The sequence below is a fragment of the Ooceraea biroi genome, chromosome 7, assembly GCF_003672135.1.
Source record: "Ooceraea biroi isolate clonal line C1 chromosome 7, Obir_v5.4, whole genome shotgun sequence".
Classification (NCBI taxonomy): Eukaryota; Metazoa; Arthropoda; class Insecta; order Hymenoptera; family Formicidae; genus Ooceraea; species Ooceraea biroi.
The window spans coordinates 13,552,803-13,575,791 of NC_039512.1; the positions used below are offsets into that span (position 1 = coordinate 13,552,803).

Here is a 22,989-nt window from a genome sequence, read left to right on the forward strand (position 1 = left end):
AGAAATTAAATAAGAGATATAGCTTTAGGTTTCTTCACTCATCTTCGTACTACTTCATATTACAGGATAATTTAAAAATAAAATGTGCACATGTTATGGCGCAAATCCAGTTTAAATATATTGGCTGATACTAAAAATTGCTCGCACGGTTTATTGAATCACGTTGCGGATTAACAGCGTACAGTGTGCCCTCGTCGATGTTAAATTTTATTTCCGCGTATAAGCCGCGCAACGACGACGTTCACATGACGTCAGGCGTAAACATTGTCAGAACATGGGCGAGGAGTAGGATTTGCCATTCGATCGACTCGACGTCAGACTTTATTGTAATTAAGTACCGCGTGGGCGATCGTCCATTAGCCATGAGCATATATGCGTGAGGTGTTGTCGTAATTCGCCATCTCTCGCTAAATATGCCGGTAAAATGGTGCAAGGTAAAGGCAATAGGAGGATTGTAGACTGATCATTCATCATATGAAATAAGGTATAGGATAGCAATAGCAATAAGAAAAATTGTAGTTCATAACTTGAAGGTAGTTCACGAAAGATAATATGTATATGGACGTTTAAATCTAATTTGGAAAATCTTTATTGGTTTTTATTAGAGTTTAAACTACGTAATTTGTCAAAGAACTTATAGAAAAAAAACTTTCAAACTTGAAGAACTCGATATAAGCTCATTTAATATATAAACAAACAAGAAATATATAAACTATCAGTTCTTAATACGTTAACTAGCTAAATAGATCGCGTTGATATTAGTTTTGATAAAGTGTAACATTTACTTTCTGAAACATAGGGGTATGTTTCTTTAGGAGGTCTATGTCAGTTTCGGCGCCTTTCCTCTACTTTGTTCTAAATTTCTAAATTGAGCATATTGTCTCATCAAATTTTAATGGCAGGTTTTTTAATTTTGATTTTAATTTTGAGTCGAGCCATTTATTACCAATAATTGATAATAGATCATCAGCACTCTCCGCTTTCAATTTGATCGTGGGAGATGTATAAATCCGTTTACGATCTTTTTACCTCTGTGATACACGAAACGAACGATCAATATTTAATTACGTTCTTGTTCCCGTTTTCAGATCCGATTTAGTAGAAACTCCGTTCTCACCGGGCTTCTAATTACTTCGTCCCTTCGATGAGAAGAATCTTTTTTTATCTCCATTTCTCTGTTTCTTTCCTTTCTCTTGCTAGCTGTCCGTTACTTAACGTGTCTAAAATAACACCGTTCAATATTCATCCTTCGATGAAAGAGAAGAAAATGGGGAGAACCCTCTTACTCATTATATTAACGTAATTTTCAATCTCATAATCACAAATGGAAAGATGTAACAAAAAGGTATTCATTGAGTTTTTATCGTGATTGCGCCAGAATGCAATTTTTCAAGCAACTAAGCTTTGAAATATGCTAAAATTACCTTGTCGCCTTGCTGCAAACCGGCCTTCTCGGCGGGACCACCCGGCACGGTCCAAACAATGCAGGCAAAGGTGCGGCCATCTGACCCGGTCTTGCCACCGACCACCCTCATGCCAAATCCGCGCGCTGCAACAAAGGGACATAGGGCTGTGAGAACAAAGCACGCACACCTGCGAGAAGCGATTTAACGCGATTCACCGCAATTTCCGCGGATTTCTCTCGCCTCCTCGAGTAGGATTTGCGTTATGGCATGTTGAAATGCGCTGGGCTGCACATGTGTCGCACGGCGTCGCTTCGAAATGCTCGAAAGAGCGCGGATATTTTGCAGCTACGTAACTCATGCATGATTCCTCACGGAATTTCCTCTTCTACGTTTCCTCGCAATAAATTTATACGTGTTCGCGAGCACGACTGTGTGAAATCTGTACATACACGTCGAATCTAGGAAAATAATTAACGCCTGCGGTAAATATGAGCTGATTGTTGGACTAACATCAGATTGAGTCTAACTGTATCTTGGCGCACGCCATAGTTTGTGATTTAGCTTCGACTTTTTATCCAATCGTCAGCATTTCTTGATCTAGGAGAAAATAATGATACGACGAATGTTCTTTTATGATAAATGAATGAATGAATAAATGAAGCAAGTATATTTGTAAAATCCCTGGTAAAATCATTACACTGAGAAAAAAATGTAATTGATCTTATGAAATGTTTTGTCACGGACTGCCAACAAAATATATACTTATTTCAACAAGTTATATATTGAAACAAATATGTAGTTCTTGGATTATGGATATGGATGTGTAATCACACATATGAGAATTATAATCCAACAATTATATATTTGATTCAATATATAACTTGTTGAAATAAGTATATATTTTGTTGGTAGCCCGTGACAAAATATTTCGTAAGATCAATTACATTTTTTTCTCAGTGTAGTAATGTTTAATGATATTCCAATTGTATACTATTATATTAGATTATATTTTATGAATATAATGGCGTAGTAGTAGCATATGTTTTATACTATCAAATAACTGTCATTGTTGAAAATATTTCGAGTTTGTATATTTTGCAGTCAAAAGCTCAGATTTATCCATCAATAGATTCAGATATTCAGGATTAAGATTGCAGTGAATTGTCATGATACTCAATATTCAAAATGTGCAATATCAGATATGAATTTTCATCATTTAAAAATAGATGTTATCTATTTTTAAAATTGCTAAAAGCAAAATAGAAACTATTTCGATCATCTATCTGACTTCACACGATGCGCGTATCGTATTTTAATCATTATAAAAGGAGCAACAAATTTAAAGGAAAAATAAAGGACAACAAAGAAGACATAACAAAATAAAGGAAAAAAATCGCTCTTAATCATTTTTATTTAAAGGGAAGTACATTTCCCTTCTAGATCTATTGTATGTCTATGTAGATATACTAGATGCGTCGGATTTAGCTATCAAGTGCATTTCGATAGAAATACAATGCAAGAAGATCAAGTCAATCCCGAGCAATCGGCTCTATGGATTCTGCAACATCTGGATAAATCCTTGCGTCATTAGCCGCGCAGATTCGGTAGGTATTCTTGTTGTCGGTAACCAGTAGCGGATCCAGAGCTTTAATGGACGAGAATTCACGTTCTCGAGACGCATTTGCGAAAGCTTTAGGAATTAGTTTAGAAAAAAACGAATAAGAAGATCGTGTTTTTATTTAATGTTATACACTTCACGTATTTTTTGTTATTACATCCATTATGGTTTATGCGACTGAACACAAATTTGTGGAATTAACTATATTTCTGTGGAAAGTGGCAACTCTCAAGAAAGTAAAAAGATTAGCAATTTCTCTTCAAAAGCTAAGATATGATTAAAGAACGCAAAGAAAGATAGAGAGAGAAAGAGAGATCTAACTGTAATATACAGTAAATATAAATTTGAAATCTATTTTGAGAACGCAGCGAACAAATTAACGAGTCAGTTTTCCACTTGCAGGGGGCCAGTAAAATTTAATAATACATATCTTTGGAATTGTCGAAGAAATTGCGGAATTGTGGCTACTTTCGATCAAGCAATGGATTAATCGCATTTATGCTGAAAAAACCTGAAACGTTAAAAGTTTACTTGTTTCGCGCTGTTCGTGCGAATGGGATAACGTAACTCTCCATTGAAGTTTTAACGAGCTAAAGAGGTATAATGCTGAAAGTGGGAACGAAAAAAGGGAAGAGGGACGATAAAACGGAGAAGTTCGCCGATAATGGCGTATAACACCTACAATTTGGGCTCTTGCCACGCGGTGAATGAGGATAAAAAATTGCGTAGTTGGCTTTTCGCAGCTGTGCAATGTATCATCATCATTTTCCTCATTTTTTAAGTCTGCATTAATTATCAATTAGCTTAAATTTATGCGTTATTATTATTACTCATTGAATGTCTTCTATATATCCATAAATCGTTCAACTTTAAAATATCCCCATGTAAATAATTTTTTCCTCTTTAATAAAACAATTATTAAAAGTGATTCAAAGAAAATCTGGCAATTCGAAGTCAAAAGTGAACATATGAATCATTCTATTGTTAATCGGAGTGTTTTATCGCAAATAAGATACCAAAATGATACGAAGAACGCAGGAAGAAGTTATCCAAAGTTTTCGATAAATTAAAGAAAACTATTTAAATAGAAACAAGTAAAATACTCCTTACTTACCATATTTACTTATATTTATTATGTCAAATAGCAAGAATCAATAAAAGTAGCCTAATTCCTGCTTGAAGAGCAAACGCATGCTCCTCATATTTTGATATTTGGGCAAAACATTCTTTCTCTTTTGGCGGAGACCGCTATATTCATCTTTGTTTAGGGGAGTTTCTGAGGCTGTGTCACGAAATGATGTAATGGCCATAGCGTAAGGATCGTAGCAGAGGGATGCTGGAGTTAAAGGATGGTAGGTGACGGACATTGGAGGCATAGTTTGGCACACGACCGGGAGGTACACAAGCGGCGATAGAGCGAGAACCCTATGTCGTTCTTCGTGCTATGCATATTGCGTGCGTAGTCAACATCTTCGCGTTCTCCATACCTAAAGATCCGTGGTCAGCCGCGTAACATTCTTGCATGCCGCCCGTAATAGTATTGTCCCGGTATATTAGCGTGAGAAATCCGAAATGTGCGCGCGCGAGCAGAAGCACTTAATTAAGTGTATCGTGCTACCGCGCACGTAATTTCGTTCTGATGTGTACGAATTAATCCCGCCGCTACGGTGCGCGTAATTCTGCCGTCCTTTCGTGTGCCCGAATCGTGAGGGGCCGTTCGGTAAGCGCCGTCGTTAAATTTAAACGGTCGTGAAGAGAATGGTTCTAAAATCGAAAAAAGATTATTTTACGGAAAATAATATTTTTAGTCCCACTTTACTCATAATAAAGCAAGGTTTAAGGTATTATATAGTAGTTTATAGCAATTTATAATAATATATTTCTAAGATATTTTTGAATACAATGTCATTGTTGAAGTAAGTTGAAAATTTTGAAGAAATTACTGTCGGCGCACAAGAAATCGTAAAAAGTGGTAAATTTCGATAAACATATCTTTGAATGAAATTTGATGAAGGCTCGAATATGTCACAGAATTATTTGAGAAAAATTGCATTAAAATTTTAAGTTCGACAAAAACTCGAGGATGCAGTATTTGTGAGCAATCGAGTTAAAAGCACATGTTGACGTCTCACAATCGAGCTAGTCGGAATTTCAAATTCGGCAGTCACGAAATACCAATCCTATTTGGCGGATTGGTTGCAGCCTCGGACTGTCGTACTGGCCGATGTGCAAATCTGCGTTTGCACAAACCAGACGTTAACGAGATACGACGTTAACGCGACGTCGTACCATTTCATTGATTAACGTCATCGAACGCACAGCGGAATTATCTGTTAATGCTCTGATGAATTGGTTAAGGAGAGAATCTCGTTTATGTCGTAATGCCGGGATAGATTCTCAAGTAATTTAGTTAGAGGTTTCACTCGCACGCCATGGTAATTATCAGCTATCGTTCATAAGTACAGAAACCTTAGCCGCGGCTTTCGATGCTAGGAATCTGACGTTTGCATATTATTATTCTCTGTCGGTAGTATTAATGGATAATAAGTTGTCTGATAATCATAAACTGAACTGCAGTTTGTCTTTAAATCGATATTATCTAACTCAATTCACATTCGTATTTAATTTTAATTCACACACTTTATTAGAGTTGCGAGCTATCTGAATATGTATTAATAATACTGGTGAATCTAATTAAATTTAATGAATAAATTGGAGATCCATTTTATTGTTTAAAAAAATCTGCGCTATTGCGAAACGGACAGAACTCGAAGACTTTTGCGATCGCTTACGATATCAAAAGGAATAAAATGAGCGCACGACAACGACAAAGCTAATTAAAGCTAACGCTGATGCTTAGTAACTTGCAAGAAGCGTGGTCTAATTACGAGCAACACGCAAGTTGCATAATTATAGACTACGTGTCGTTCATTTACATGTGTTGCTTTGTGCTTACAGTAATAAAGCTAATTCCAAGTTGCATTTGTTGATTTGTTTGAAATTAATACATTAAAATTGAATCATAATTAAGTTAACTTTTTTATTCGCTTTAATATATTAACATTAAAAAATTTTAGTAATACTTTATTGTTATAGTATTCACAAAATGTATTACGTAAAATACGTAATTCTGTACAATATTATAACGTAATCTTATCGCACATCTCATATATAATCTTTCTGAGCAAATAAAATCTCAAATTTCATTCTTGATTTAAAAAATTTATCCTTACTTATTAATAATAAAAAACAATTACATATAAAAATGCAATATTTAATTGTAATAATTATACAAAAACATCATTATTTATATAAAAAGTATATATGTAATGAAATTGGAAAGTATTGCGATTATTTTCATTATTGGAAATAAACGATAATTAGAACTCATGCGTGACAAGCCATGAGCATCTAGCTGGATAATGGGGTCGAGGGAGACAGGGGATGGATACGAAACAATTCCAGGCTGTATTCGCGATAATAGGAAATACGTCTGCTCATAGCCACAATGGCGTACCTGTTGCGGACAGTTCGCAGTTTGCTCGAAGCGCAACCCCTCTACGGATCTTGCCTTTATGGGATAATTTTCTCATTTCTTCGATCCCTTTTTTATTTCCCTCAACTGTTTGGCATCTTTCCAACTTTTGCGAAATTTATTATTCACCATTTCGTACCTCACAGTTTTACGGAATGTCGGAAAGCGAATACGTGTCTTTCAGGAGAAAGGAATTTTCATCAATTTTGCAATTTGTTTATAATATTTAATAATGTAATATATAATGAATATTATAAATAATAGTTATACAATTTCAGAAGATCTTTTAATCAATATGAATAAAAATGTTATTTATTTTGTTTCTAAAATTAGGACAACTTTGTGAAACACTATAATTATTTCGCAAGGGTGACTGTCGCGAACGAGCGGTATACGCAAAAAAACCGCGAGTGAGCGGAAGCGAGTGAGCGGTGTGACGTCAGCATCAGCTGACAACGTCAGCTGCGTTAACTGTCAGCTCGCCGATCGATAGAGTTGACAGCTGATTTGTTTTTAAAGATCTTCTGTTCGTTTGTATCTAATAGAATGTTTTATTGATTAAACGGAGATCGTTAGAAACCACACAGATTATAAAAGGACCGATTTGTGTGTTCAAGTCGAGTCATCGTGAAGATTTCACACGTATCGCCCGGTCACCGACGTCTTCGTAATTTCATATTCCGCCGAATAATTATATAAAAGTTCAGTTCGCGTTCGGTTACGGAGTTATTGTGAATTATATTTGTGCTGTGAAGATTTTATTCAAATATACACTTTTTAATGTTTAACGGATTTGTGGTTTATTATGTGCGCGAGTTTCACGAGCGAGCCGTAAGCCTTCTTATAACAGTGACAGTAGTGCAGATTTGATTTGCGTACTTCTTCATAACTTTCTGTAATAAATGTGTGATACGAGAGAAACCTTGCTCATGTAAATAATAATAACAATAGCTGTCACATCTACACTTGTGCAATGCAGCACACGTATATCTGTAGTTTTTCTCGTCCGTCATTTCCATTAAGTTTGTCCTCGTTTGCACGATTGTCGGTCCCCGATCCCCGAGGGCAGATAACTTTAAATGCTTAAACGAGAAAGAAAGGTTTTTTACGGTAACATTAGCACCTGGTCTCTCCATTACAAGGTGATTCTCTTGAATGCAAATAAGGGCTTGATAATTTGAAAGAATTATCAAAAGACTTCACGTAACCGAGTGATTGGGGAGGCAAACCACATAAAAGAGGAGGAGTTTTATTTTACGAGTAAAAATGTGCAATTTCACGTTCCATCAAATATGCCTGTAATAAAATGCGTACATAGTTAATTATTTAAGTAACGTTAATGTACAAAATTCTGTTTCATGTGCATGTCCTGTATATTCATTAAACATTTCCCACTAAGTACACGGGGTTGTAAATTAAATTATAAGGTGTAAGTGGAGATTGTTATTTATCAAGTATAATAAACGTGCAGTTTGCAAATCATGATTTCTTTCTATGAAGATTTGTTTTCATAACGACATTATTAAATTAACAAATTATTAAATCAACAAATTATTATTGATGTGTTTTATATCGTCGTCATGCGCCTCAAAAGTAGCCGTTTAAATGCGTCGCGTATCGAGATTACGAGTCGAGTTCTCAAGCGCAATTAAACCTGAGCGGTACCTCCGCGCACCGTTTTTCTGCGTTGTTCGTCGACGTCGTTTAATTATAATTATTGTCCTAGTGAAATAAATCGTCTCCACCTACCACTGTTCTTGTGCGAAGTGTAACGATGTCACGCGCGTCAAGGCGACAAAGCGGGAGGCGTTCCGCTCTAAATTATAGTTTGCAGAGGCGTACAGCTATAATTCATACTCTAGAAAACATGACCTACGAATTAATTTGCATTGTTACCGAGATTTACATACGAGCGCGCCACACGAGCGAAATTTTTACAGCTCTGCGTGCCTATCACGCACGAATCGCGTCGGTTTTTTTATTGTCACGGCCGCATATCACCGAGCTACTACACGTTCGTCTTCCGTGATTTGCGTCTTTTTACGCGCTGTTTTGGACAATGCCGAAAGCGCCCATTACTCAACAATTACTTCCATTTATTCCTTCAGCTTATGCTTACAACCCTTGCACTTGTACAATTCGTATTGTTTGTCGGTTTTACTGTATTCATCCGCAAAGACCAGCAAAGCTTCTTATTACCATCGTATTGTTTCTGAGGATAAACATGAATCTCTACACTCTCTCTGACTTTGAGAGAGCTTTTCTTTAGTTATTTATTCATTGTTAATCCGTGTTGAGCAACTTTTTAATATAAAATGAATTTAATTTAACTTTTATATAGATAGAATTCGGTACCCGTACATTTACTTTATATACATTTATATATACCTTTCGAATAAATTTAATTCGTTGTATAAAGCCCGTTTTAGACTATGCAATATATTGCGCTAGATTTGACGCAATTTCTTGAACAACTTTTTGCTGCAAGAATTGCTTGCAGTTAAATTGTATTGTGTTTGTATTTTATACTGTACATTTTATTTGACGCAAGGTTGCGCAATATGCACTTGTATACGCAATATGTAACTGAAAACATGGAGGAATGTATCAGTTATATAGGAATAGCGTGCTTATTAATAAGGAACATGTATAACAAAACGAGTAATATAGAGGCGAGTAGCGAGGCGATTATCATAACTTTGCACTAATCATAAACAAACAAGTAACAAAAGTTTAGTTTTGATAAAATAAACTTTTTATCAAAATAAAAAATGTAGTATTAAATGTCATTTAAATAAATAAAAAAAAACAGATCTCGAAATGTACAAACCATGGCACGCGTCAGCAGACGAAACATTGCTCAAGAAAAAGCACGTTTTCAATATCTTGCGCAATTTACGAAGCACATGCAATTCGCTTACAATTTGTGTATGATATTCCACAATATTTCTTGCTTTAAAAATTGCGTCAAATCTGCGCAATATATTGCGTAGTCTAAAACAGGCTTTAAATATCTGAAGATTTAAATATGATGCATTTTGCGGCGTGTCGATATAACAAGTAATAACTGTACGTATGCATGTAGCTACATTACCCAACTTTCCTCGCGTTCTATCGATCTAAGTAAATGACACGCAAATGCACATTACGCTTTTACGACAGCGCTGACATTTAGAAAGCAGTGAAAATACCTGCATGTCATGTACCAAGTAAATGGTCCAAGTAAATGGTATCGTGGCATGTATCAAGTAATGATATACCGCTTGTAGTGTTCCGTTTATTTCGCTCGCATGTTATGTACCCCAATCAAATAGCCCGGGCGATATCCGCCAAAGCTGCCACAGCAAACATCCCCATTTCTCATGATTAAATCAAAACAGATCCCTGTCGTATCCGTAGTCAACCTGTTGAGCGTTAATTCCAGACATTGCTACCCTTCTCATGTGTTATCCGTCATTCGTGTTTTGTAAAAATATTTGGCATTGCGCGCGCGCAATGGATGGATCATACCGTAGGCTCGAAACATTTTACGGAGCGTCAAGTTGCTCAAATAATGAAATCAGCCTCTGCCTTGTATAAATAAAGACCACACTTTATTTTTTATCTCAGAATCGGTAACGCTTCTCTCGCTCATTGCCGCTCGCTATTACGTCTCGTGCTCTTCTCTCCCCTTAACTATACTCGCGCCCTATTTATCGAGTCAGACAGCCCGCCATAGCGATTCGGCTATGAACTCAGGTAAATATGTATGTATTATCTAAAATTTATCTAAGGCCGGTATTCATTCAGGTCGTATATTTAAGACTGTCTTATCTTATAAGTGTCTTATCTTCAGATACTCCATAGCCAATGAAATGATCCATACAGTATCTGCAGATGAACTTAAGACGGTCTTAAATATAAGATCCAACTATGAATACCGGCCTAAGTAAGGATCTTTCAGCTTTTTTCTCACTTGCGCTTTTTCTCGCTTGCGCTTACAATATTACATATTATTTGTTATATCCGTCTTTACGGGAACATTCTCGTCAGGATTCACTTCTTTTTTTACCAGAAGAGATCTCTCTTAGGAGATTAATTAGCAATATACAGCTTTGAACAAGATCTGTAAATATGTTATACATAGCTTTATGTATTATTTTTAATCGAGTCTGCCAAAGTAAAGGCTTTTCGAAAATAAATTGAAAAATGAACTTCTGTCATACATTTACATTCCCGATATTTAATTCGCTCAAATTTATTAATCGCCAATTGTATATAATTCACAAATTATCGATTAATAATTCTATTACGCGAGTTTAATGCGAGCTTTGGTAAAACTCCTGTTTAGGGGATCCACCTCCGATGACCTTGACCTTGACATATGTTGTCAAGGTCAGTGTCCTGAGTGACCTTCAGAAGGTTTCAGCCATCGCTCGTTGTTTACTAAAAAGTTATTAATAAAAGAAGTTTAATGATTTTGCACGAATTTTCAGCCGTCCACAAGGAAAAGGTTATATTTTCCAAAACTGGAGCCCCGGACACATACGCTCGGTTTCAGCCCGCTTCGCGGGAGGGCGGGGGGCAGGGACTTCGCCCCCCCCCCCCCGCCAAAACCAGTGTAACAGATTTTGATCACCTGGTACACGGTACGGATTCCGGCGGGGGGGGGGGGAGCGAAGCCCCTGCCCCCGCCCTCCCGCGAAGCTAAAAACGAGCGTATGTGTCCAGGGCTCCAGTTTCGGAAAATATAACCTAACCAGGTTAGGTTACACGATTTGAGTACGGATGACCAAATCGAGCAACGCGATTGGTTATTCCTTGTTCCTGTTGCCTACCATTGTGTCTCCGGCCTTATACTCAAATATCCACTATACACCTGAGCATACTATTTTGTTTTGGTTTCTTCGACCGTGACCTCATCACCGTGACCGTGATCACATAGGTAGTATGTCATACACTTCGGTACACTTTGAAACAGTTAAATACAAAGTATTCTCTGCTTTAACCTAACCTAACCTAACCTAACCATCCCGTTTTTATTTTGCAAAGTACATGCGTGGATCAGTGTTTCGCCCCCCCCCCCCACCCTCCCGCGAAGCGGGCTGAAAACGAGCGTAGTACAGAAACGTATAATTCGTGTAAAATCATTAAACATTTTTTGTTTATAACTTTTTAATAAACAACGAGCGATGACTAAACTCTTCTGCAGATTACTCAGGAGGATGATCTTTGTAATATATGTCTAAGTCAAGTACTTGCTTCGCGTGGACAACTGAAAATTCGTGCAAAATTATTAAACTTCTTTTGTTAATAACTTTTTAATAAACAACGAGCGACGGTTAAAATCTTTTTTACATTACTCAGGAGGGTAACCTTGACAACATATGTCAAGGTCAAGGTCATTGGAGCAGGCTCCCCTAAACAGGAGTTTTACCCGAGCTTTTATTTAGGAGGGACTTTTGTTTTTTTGTTTTCTTTCTCTTTACATCAGTTGGTTTTTACGAAGTTTCCGTCAGTCGGGTACTTTTTGAATATAGAGATGCGCAGCAACGAGTGACCAAGACAACGGCTGTTGATCGACATGCAGTTGGTTGTGCCGGTTGTGCGGTGAATCAGGCGGTTTACAAACCAGGTTGCAAAATACACGAGACATGTCCGTTTGCGTTAACGCATTTCTATTGAGATGGCCGCGTCGAGAGCCAATCGATCGCGCCGAATATTGGCGGACCTTCGGACTGCGAATGCAGCTGCGTCCGTGATGTCATGTGATTCGCACGAAAACCTATTATTCGGAGATAGATGTGTGCAAAACGTTGGTGGTGCCGGATCCGCGACTGCAGTTTGGCGGCGACGGGTCTTTCGCACGCGGTATACCGGCACTATTTATGGAACGTTCAATCCTCTATATGGCTCTTTATTTACGATTTTTGCTGAATAACTGGTCACCCGACGCAGTTTAAACAAATAGAAACCTTTTACGGCCTAAATGTGTTTTCTTGCGAGTTTTTTTTTATCTCCGTGAGAGTAAATTAAATTCGTTTTCACTTCGTTAATTGGAATAAAGATATTTATAATTTTTCCAGCTATAATATTTATCTCTTTTCACAGGTTTTTATTGAGTTTCAGTTGTAAATAAGTATCAAATAAGAACAAGACACATTTATTGAACATTTTTATTTAATTTGATAATCGTTTGAATTTTTAATTATTAATTGTACTAGTTTTAGATGCATTAACTGCGCAAATGGGGATATTATATTGTTTGTTCCCCGCGTTGCCTTGTCATTCCATTGCAGCTATCGCGGAAAAGCTGTCATTGCGAAATTGCCGCACGGAATTACAGTTGCATCCAGTTTACGTCCACGCATTACGTATCATCGGGCTTAATGGCTTTCCCTTCGAATTGCGTGAATCGCGGTGCGGAACCGCTGTTATTGTGCTTTCTATATTATTACAGCAGATTAGTTGCCGATAATGCCGCGATCAGCAGATGCTGTTATCCGTAAACAAGAAACGATAAATGACATCAAAGTGACTCTCAGATATCAAACAGCAAAGGTTTCATTTTCTTATGAATTACGACCGCGAAAGTGCAGTGTAATGATCGAACATATGTACGTGGAATTATTGAGCTAAATTAGTAGAAATGCATTTGTTTGGTAGTATATTGTACGTCGAATTACCGTCAAAAGGAAACAAAAATATAAAACTCATGAATTTCTATTTTACACGCTACAAGTTCATAATATCGCGTCTATTTCATATTTAATCGTCTGCGTTACGTTTATGAATGACTAAATATATTAAATCACTCTGAATTTAATTTACTGTAAAATAAAATTAGAAAACAAAAAACATGTTAAAAAACACGCGTATGTTTTAGGACTCTAGGTCATTAACGCGAGCAAATGAACATATATGTTCCGCGCAACTATAATTCGTCGTTGCAGTATTGAATGGGCTACTATGATGAGAAATTCACTTGGGCCATTCGTAAATTCGCTGTCACACCATCGTCACAGTCAAAAGAGCTCAGTATCGAATAAATGCATTAATTGCATTAATAAAAATTAGCGCGCGTATTTGATGACAACATGGTACTTGCATATAGCGACGTAAAACTCGTGAGACTGACGAATATGCATACAATCTAACAAACAGGAGACAATCCGAATCATTATTGTTTGCGGAAATGTTTGTGATGACATCCAAAAGTACATTGGTTTACTTAATAACCCTCGCTTCCCACACAGAGATGCCTGAAACCCCAAATAAAATAAAATAAAATAATTCACGATATTTGAATGTAATCTTTTTTTACAAGCGAATATTTTACAAAATATTTTCTTTTTAAAATTTTCCTAAAAAAGTAACTTAAAATCAGTTGATTTTTTCTTATATTTTTAATTAAATGTTCAATGTGAGGTAGCCTGTATCCTAATAATGTGAAAATTGAAAATCTAGCTAGGGAAGCTAGGGTTAATCAAACATAATTGAAGCATGATTAAAAGTTTGTTTACCGCACAATGCATTAATATATTTATCTTAATGTCTTAATCTTAAAACAATCTTAAAAACATTAAAAAAATTTTCTTTAGTAATGTTGTCGGCTGTTGAAATTTCGAATATTGCCTCGGATCGGTCGTTTCGTCTGTTCTGTTCGCTCTAATTACTCGTAAGGACATGATCGATAAATCTTCCTCCGATAACCCTTGCCTGGCACCGTGTCATAACGGCGCGCAACAAGAAAGGACAACGCGGACGCGAGTTATAGAGGAAACGAAGCGCCTGAATGCGCAACGAATAATTAAACGTCAATCGCACGCCTACCGTCAGTCGCAGGCTTAGAATTACTGCTGCTTCTCTCTCTCTCTTGACTATTTACTGATGCACATACTCCGCACCAATAGTTATTACATAACGGTTCGTATAACTATGAGCCGTCAACCATTTAGAGCAACTGCTGCATCAACTATCGACAGCCTTGTATCCGTATGATGGAAGGCACTACGTTGATAAACGCGTTGCATAGCGTGTGATATGAAATCGCAAGATACACATGTGTGACGAGAATAAGTCTAAAACAATGCTGAGATAAACGTGTGGGTAGTGTTGTAGCACAACTTGACGAAATTTTAATCTCCGTTTTGGCCAACGCGCGCCTCATCAACTATTTAACATTAGATTTAATTGTGGGAGTAAAGTGTAACGTCGAGAGCACTAGATGAGAGACCAGAAATACATAATTCATCAGAGGATGTAAATGTGGGCGATACATCACAATGGAGCAGCCACAAAGGACCTAAAAGACCGAGGTGTAAAGTGACAATGAGAGAGACGAGAGTAAACGCAAAGCCGTGAGCGGGAAAGAGTAGGCGAGGAGAAAGCGGCGCGTGAAAGCACGACGAAGAGAGATGGAGTTTTCGGGGATGGTTAAAAGATTAATAGCATCGCGCATCCACGGCTGCTGATTAACCTGGATCCTATCAAAGTATTTCGCGACTCGTTAATCTCTCGATTACCAGCAGCTTTGCCGAACCTGTTGCACCCCCTTCAGCTTCGAATGACTGTATTCACCATAATCAGCTACTTGCTCGAGAAGATTGCTGTTGTTTCTGTCTCAATTAGCTCGGCATTATATTTATGCCGAGGTAAAACTCTTCATTCAGTTTATTAAAAAAGTTTTCCCAGCGCTGAAGCGTTCCCCTTTTCAAAATGTGTATTTTGTTAATGACTGCAAAGGAACATTGTACATAGGTCATTTAGGATGTTAATACCGTGTTATTGACTTGTCGATAATGAAAGTTTCGACATGATTCGTAGCTGCAACGAGGAGTCGATACTCAAAACTAAAGAGACGATACGGAACACCATCAACATTGTTCACGTGGTAGAAGGAGAATTTAATCGATCAGCAGAAGTTGGAATCTGGAGCAAACCCGAACTCTTCTCGAGTCTCGAGTCTCAGGTTTCGGGCGCCCCCGAAGATGCTTCAATTACGTCTATAATTAGTGTTCTAATTATGTACTCACTTCTGTGTCCTTTATCCATGACCGGATCCCTCCTGAGCTTCACCCTCCTCTTCGCATTCATCCGTGGAGCTGAAAGGAGCGGAATAAAGATAGGACAACGGTGAAACTCATGTTAGTTAATAGCTTGATACATTTTTATGAAGTAGAATGAACAGAGAAGTGTTGATGACGAGAAAACGAAGTTTTATTTTCATGGAATTATATGCCTGTGCCGCTTTTCAAACTGGCAGAATTGCGCTCGTATTTCAAAAAGGAACGAAATCTCTTTTTCTAAAGCTGTTCAGTTATTGTTTCAAATTGACGCGATTTACGCAATATCTATCTATCGCACACGCTGGTTAAAAAAAGCATTCTGTAAGAAAAGAAGCTTGATCGCAACTATTATTGCACCCGGCACAATGACAGAAAATTTCTGCCCGCACAACTATCAAAGAACCACGAAAACGAGGTGAATCAACGATGATTTGCGGACAGATTTGAAATATAATAGAAATAGACTTGTCAAAAAAAGATAGTCAAGCGAGAGCCGTCAATTTTTAATCACGCAAAATATCGCGAGTGTATTCCTAAATATTCCATGATACTTTGAATCGCTTTAGAAAATAAGCCAAATCATTATTGCAATTAGTAATTGTAACATGTCTTTATCTTATTCGCGAAACAAGCGGTTTCGGAAAAACATTAATGTACGTTTTTAAAATTTACGTTATGCACTTTTTTTATTACACATTTTCGTCACACGTCCATGTAAAATTCTGTTAATTCGCGGCACACCACGTAGACCATATCGTCCCTCTCCCGAAAGACATAAATCAATTACGTGACCCAGTGCTAATAGCTTTAGCAAATAACTCTCCACGCAAACCGCTCTCGTTGCAGCGGTGAGAGAACGTGCATGTCGTAAAATTACAAATTACAATCACTTTAGCGCGCACGCGGAAAGCGTGCATTATTTTCGCAGTTTTGCGTCTTTGTTTTCCTCGTTACGTCCACCCTTTGATTTCTCCTTCTCCTTCTCCGTTTGCGCATTTTCACTCCGTCTCGCGTGCGGCTTGTTGCATCGCAGTTTATCGATGAGATAAACTAGGGCGTAATCTGCCTTCCGATCGACATACCGTTAATGAACACGTGGACAGATCGCGATTCGCACGTAGCTCTTGCGTGGCGTGTCGGGTCGCGATAACTGCCGTGGCTGCAATCGATATAGCGCCCGGACCTACGCGGGGGAGTGTTCTGCCTGCCGGCCGAGAAAAATGAAACAGTCCGTTTTTGCAGCTGTAACTCGGTAACCCGCACGTGAAGGGGAAAATACCGTGTCTGTCGGTCCCGCGATAAAATCTTGGACAAATCGCACGTGATGGAAGCGACTCAAACGCTGCTTGCATACGTTCAAGTTTCAATCATCCACGTTGACTGTCAGTCCTTTTGTCACAAAAGTGACAAAATGTCATGTTATCGTGAAAAATTAATTCTCGCGATGGGCCTTTTTATTTTGCCTGTTGTCAATTAGCAATGATAGAAAGATTTAGATACTTGAAAGATCTAGGTACTCATAATATTTTATTTAACCGAGTCAGTAAATTAAATTAATTTATTTTTTCGATTAATGTCACAACTATGAAAGATTTTAACAAAATTTTAATTAAACGTGATAAAGCGTTTATCGGGAAATTTAAAAAAACTGGGTCAGCCGTATTAAAAAGATATACTACATCATGATCGAACGAATGAAAGTTAGCTCCTCGACTAGTAATGATAAAATCATTCAGTTAAATAATTCAGTTAAATAATTCAGTTAAATATGTAACAAAAATTAGACACGAACATCTTATGTATATATTTCTATCACAGTCACTATTTAAATATTACGTTAAATACTCTTAATGCGTGATTAAACGTAAGTTATCAAAGCAATCATAACTTTCAAAGTAAATGATTCACTTGGTTCACTTTTCTTAAGGTAAAAAGTTATCTGGTTGACACTAGAAACTTGTGTCGGAAATTTTTCGAAACATTTTATAATACTTTATAGAATAACAATTTTGTGTATTAAAATATAATATAATTAAAATGATTTATCTTTTATTATATACAATTATATTTTTTTATGTCATAATGGTAGAACAGAAAAGATTATTGATTAAACGCATTTAAACACATTTTCCATAACAATGTGAGTTGAGAAATAATATGAGATATATAAATACAGAAGCTCATAACTCGGTAATCCGCGTAAGGAAAATACCATCTTGAACCAGCTGTGGCGCAACGTGCTACGATTTCCTCGAACCAGAAGGAAATTTGTGAATTCACAACAAAAGCAGGTCGATTTGCAGTCCAAACGAAATTGCGTTTTTCCCCGGTACACAATTTTGCACACGCAGAAATAAAAAACGTTTGTCCTGCAAATCGTGCAGAGAATGCGGTCTTAACATTCGAGTTGAATATGAGTCCTTCGAATACGCATGCATTTTAACAGCGCATTGCGCGACAAGGCCGTTCGTTTCTCCTTGTGAATATTTAGATTGCATAAATCGCATAAATTTAGATCGCATATAAGGTATCTTTCGGCAAGTATAAATTGAGAAAAAGAAATGAGAAGTTTATCGCAGTAAGTAATATCGCAGGGATTTCTTGGCTAGGCGTGCCGCGTTTGCGATCACAAACGCTCTCGGGAAACACGAGACACTTTAGCTTGCAGGAACGTATTACGTTGGTAAAGATAATCTGTTCGTTCATTAGTCGCGATGGAAGATTCTCCAGTATCGACGACCGTATTACTGATTCCAGTTATATCATATTATAACACCACTCCTCTGCGAACAGCGATTCTGTTAAAAGCAGCTCGTGCGCCACCCGTGTGCAAACCGAGACCGACGTTCGATTGTGCTCGAATCAGATATCACACGAGTCTAATTAACCCGAATGCCGCGTTATCCTAGACAAAGAGGCGGATCGTTTCGTTTCCCCGTAGTAAATTAATCGGTATTCGAACACGACACCTTGAGCCACTCGAGCGAGAGAGCAGGCGGACGGGTTCATGAGGGTCCCTCCCACTCTCCCTTTAATGAAATTAAATTTCCGATTCGTAATTAACGAGATTTCACCAGTGGCGAGAAACAAAAACTTGCCGCTTAGCTGAAACCAACGTTATCCATGATATTAAATTTGCCAAATCCGAAATTTCATTTCAACCACTTCTTTTGTTTTTTCTCCCTGTAACGTTGCGTAATTTGCACGCCTGTAGCGCAAAATGCCTGAATAAAATACGAAACCTCCTCTGAATAAGTCAAGTGGATGTCAATCCTTACCTGCCTTTACTTTATTGCGGAATTGAATATAAAGAAGGACAATTCTTTTGGAGGACGCAGGCAGATAATTCTGCATAATTATTTTGTGATTGACAGTATCACGAATATCTCCGTGCTTTTCGAGGGAAAGATATAAAAGAATGTTGAAGAATAATGGGTGGTCAATGAAACAAAGTGACGGTAACGAAAAGTAAGGATTTAACACGCACATCCTTCGGTGTTCTGATAGCAAAGCTTACCGAGATCACTATCGACATCGTGAATGACGATCTTGATACCTTCTCCGTCGACCAGACTGCTCTGTCTAGGCAATTCGCGTTCTTCAGCCGCGACCCTGCTAACGGCTGTCGTAGGGGCGCCCTTTGGTGCTCCTGGTTGGGCCGATGTCAATGCCCTTATTGCGTTTATGTCGGGTCTGAAACACGTAACATGCATGATACCGATTGTCGCAGAAACTTCTTCTTATCATACTTCAAAAAGTTATTCGCTAAGGCAATTGCCTAACAGCGAGCAAATTAAAACAAATTATCTAATTATTGCTTGAAAACCATTTTAAAAACTGCTAAAGATCTTTACGTGAACATGTTATAATAATAATAATAATTATTATTATTAGATATTATACTAATTACAATTATTATTATCATTATTATTAGATTGGTAAGGATAATCTCTTTGTTCACACACACATTAGTCGCGATGGAAGATTCTCCGATCATTATTACTGATTCCAGTTATATCTGCGAAGAGCGATTCTGTTAAAAGCAGCTCGTGCGCCAACCAACATTAGGTGCAAAAATAATTGTGGTTTTTGCTAGTAGATTTAAGAGAGTAAAATCTGCAATTATTTTTGCGTCATGCATATATGGATTAGGCAGATCTGGAAGTATCACGTACTCAAGAGGTTGATATTGATCGCTCATGTCAAAGCAAGTTTCGTTATCACGAAATTATTTTGGAATAGCTAAGATAAGTTTAATAATTTCGCCGTTGCTCGCGGCGCAGATCGAAGAATATTACAACCAATATCGACTTTTAACTTTCTCGGTCAAAGTTGCGATAATAAATACCACCGAGAAATATCGTTTCACTGGTAAGCGTTGATATGAATTATAACTTAAAATAAACTTTTAATAACCGTTAGAACGAGCGAGAAAGACAATTATATTAAATAATATCTGATATTAAACAATATCTTTTATAATATTGTTTACGTTTCCTATTGTATTTTAAGTATACATATTTAAAACTTCGAGTTAACTGGAAATAATTAAAAAAATAAACGTATGAAAATTAAAGTTTAACAAGTGATACAGAAAGAAATTGATTTTATTTTCTGTGCAATAAGAAAAACAGGCAAAGGAAAAACATTCAAGATGCAATCATGTTATTTCACGTTTTTTACTAAAGAAAAACGAATGTTTGCACGGGAAGCAGACTTTCAAACGTTGCGATTGTGTTAAACTTTTCGTCGTGTGAAAAGCGTTACCGGACAACCGATAAATTTTTATCGCTCCGCGCATGGTGTGATACCATAGACACAAATTACCGCTCTAATTTCGCTTCATGAAAGCTAAGAAAATTTATGTTCGGGCTTCATGAAGTAACTCCGGCCACCATAACTACACCATCATTCTACATACAAAAATTAGCGACTTCGTTTCCGATTCCGTCGGAAACATTTTATGCTAGATGTGGAAATCTTATTTTTAGACCGAGATTTATCATTATATGATAAATTGTATGCGACTTTTATATAAAATATTAATTACAGTAATAACATCTAAAACTCGATCACTCTTAAAGAAATATTTGTATGGCTCTTTATATCTTCTACGAATAAAGTGGGTAATTGCAGTTTATAAACAATTTCGATTAGAATAGTTTGATACACTAACAATAAAATATAATATATATTACATTGAAGAATTCTATTTTAAAAAATAACCTTTTATTTTTATCTTCTATCTATACGTATATAAATTCTATATTCTAATCTTATCTATATATAAATATCTTGTATTTTTTAGAAATTTCATTTCCTCTTTATTTATTTTTTTCCTTTTTCTTTCTTTTTTTCTTTTTCCCTATATGTGATGCAGCTTTCAGAGAAGCGATCCATTTAAAATGAAATATGAATACGATCTTGCTGTGTAAATATGCCAAGTAAACGCGCGTCAAAACACTTGTGCATCCAGCAACTAGTTTGGTATATTTACGAGCCTCTCGGCTGTGTATCGTATTGAAAGTTGTCGACATAATCACGCAAAAGTTTTTCACGTAGACGGGAAACTCAGGCGATAGATATCATTAAAACACGCGCTGAAGACTGTAGAACTCGATTTTCGCGGTTAATTCTCAAATTGAAAAGAGGATAAATAGGGAATAAATGAAAAGTCGTAAAATCGAAATCGATACACGCGCGCAGCTTCCGATATCATCTTTTTCTCTATCTTTTAACCCAGATAGCTGTCACGACGTTTCGCGCAATAAATAGAAATTCATGAATAGTTGAGAGGCGTTTATAAGGCGATTGTCCGGAAGCTCCACGCGAATGCATTGCACTAAACGAACGATATCCTGACGTACGTGACGTTGATGCAATTGCATCAGCCTTGCCACATTTTTCGTTTCCCTTGCAGATTGGAACTTGCAATTCAGCCGACGGCCTGGAGCAGCACGTGCCCCGCAGCGTCTGGCTTATCTCGCATTTTTATACGCAGTGCAGAAAAAATTGCAAAAAAAAGAGATGGAAAGAAGAAGAGAACGATGCAACGTCCAAGCGAACAAGACAGATTTCAAACGAGGCGTGCAACTTTTAACGAGACTCGTTTCATGAAAGCGTTTCTATTTCCGCTGAGACAAGTTCACGATCACTATCCAATTGCTTCCGGAATGATGAAAATAAAAAGAAGATCACTACATATTTTTTCTAATTTTATCTATTATGACGTAACACAACGCGAAGGATAGATATATGGATAGATTGATAGATAGATAGATAGATAGATAGATAGATAGATAGATAGATAGTGACGCTGACGGATTTTCAGTCTTTATCGCATCGCTTTATTCATCTATTTCATTTATTTCATCTGTTCTTTTTGTTTCATTGCTATTGAAATATAACCAAATGCGATTATAGAAAAAAAACTTAATTTTGAAATATTTTTCTTGATTGCGAATAACATAAGCAAATATATTACAAAATCTCTATTAATCCTAGATAGGATCACGGATTTTATATTCTTGATCAATAATGTTCCAGTAATGTTAATCATATTTCACAATTGTTAAATTATTTGTTATATATTTAAGTGAAAAATCTCTTCTATTTTAGTCTTCTGTGCGCTTTTAACTAAGAATTTCTTAATGTTCAATTTCTTAATGTTCAATAAGATAATTATTCTTATAAAATTATTCTTTATCAAGTGTTCGGAAGAAAGAATTGACTGCAAGTTCAACGAAAAGCTCGTTGTTAGCAGCGATCATAAAAACGAAATCATTCTGTGGGACGATAAAATGGATATCCATTCATCCTGCATTGATAGTTCTTCCTTCTATAATCACGTTCAATCATACGACTTCGCGTGATATCAATAAGAAGCAATTTCGATTGTGAGCGATCAATCTTTCAAACGTGAACCCGGAACGGAACGTTGATTCGACGAAATCGTTTCCTACGTAAACGCACGCGCGTAAACGCTTATTTCGTTGGAAATAAAACTACAACGTTCGCTGGAACCTTTTCGCAAACATCTTGGGGATTGAAAAATAGCGAGCGATTTCATATCTGATTTTCTTCCGATCCTCGTGCCCGGAAAGTGAGTAGAACATGCGTTTTCGTACGGGCTAAGGCCACGCGCAAATCTGCAAGAGCGTCTAAAACGTTTCGTCGATACGGAGTTTCCTTCCAATGCTGTTCCCTACGTTTGACGTAAACCTTTTTGTCGGAACGTTCTCAATCACGGATGTGTATCTTCTTCATCTGTGATATGTTTTTTTCCTTTTTTTTTCTTGTACATATGCCATTTTAGGTTCACTTGATATTGATACTTCAGTTTCATGTAGCACATCATCATATCTCAAGCTACAATATGAGCAG

The 22,989-nt window shown here is 37.0% G+C and overlaps 1 protein-coding gene across 9 annotated transcripts in view; it reads right to left on the reverse strand.

Annotated features, from left to right (window-relative positions):
- Positions 1-22,989, reverse strand: part of LOC105281988 (regulating synaptic membrane exocytosis protein 1) — a 105,075-nt gene that overhangs the window by 38,735 nt on the left and 43,351 nt on the right. For all 9 annotated transcript variants that reach the window (XR_003406802.1, XR_003406799.1, XR_003406798.1 and 6 more), the window contains exons 9-11: positions 19,124-19,299; positions 15,574-15,642; positions 1,425-1,549 (exon numbers count right to left, since the gene is read on the reverse strand). Coding sequence is in view for 4 of the 9 variants with exons in the window: in XM_026971226.1 (XP_026827027.1) it covers positions 1,425-1,549; positions 15,574-15,642; positions 19,124-19,299 (370 nt within the window). In the remaining 5 variants the exon portion in view is untranslated. The remainder of the gene's footprint in view (positions 1-1,424; positions 1,550-15,573; positions 15,643-19,123; positions 19,300-22,989) is intronic.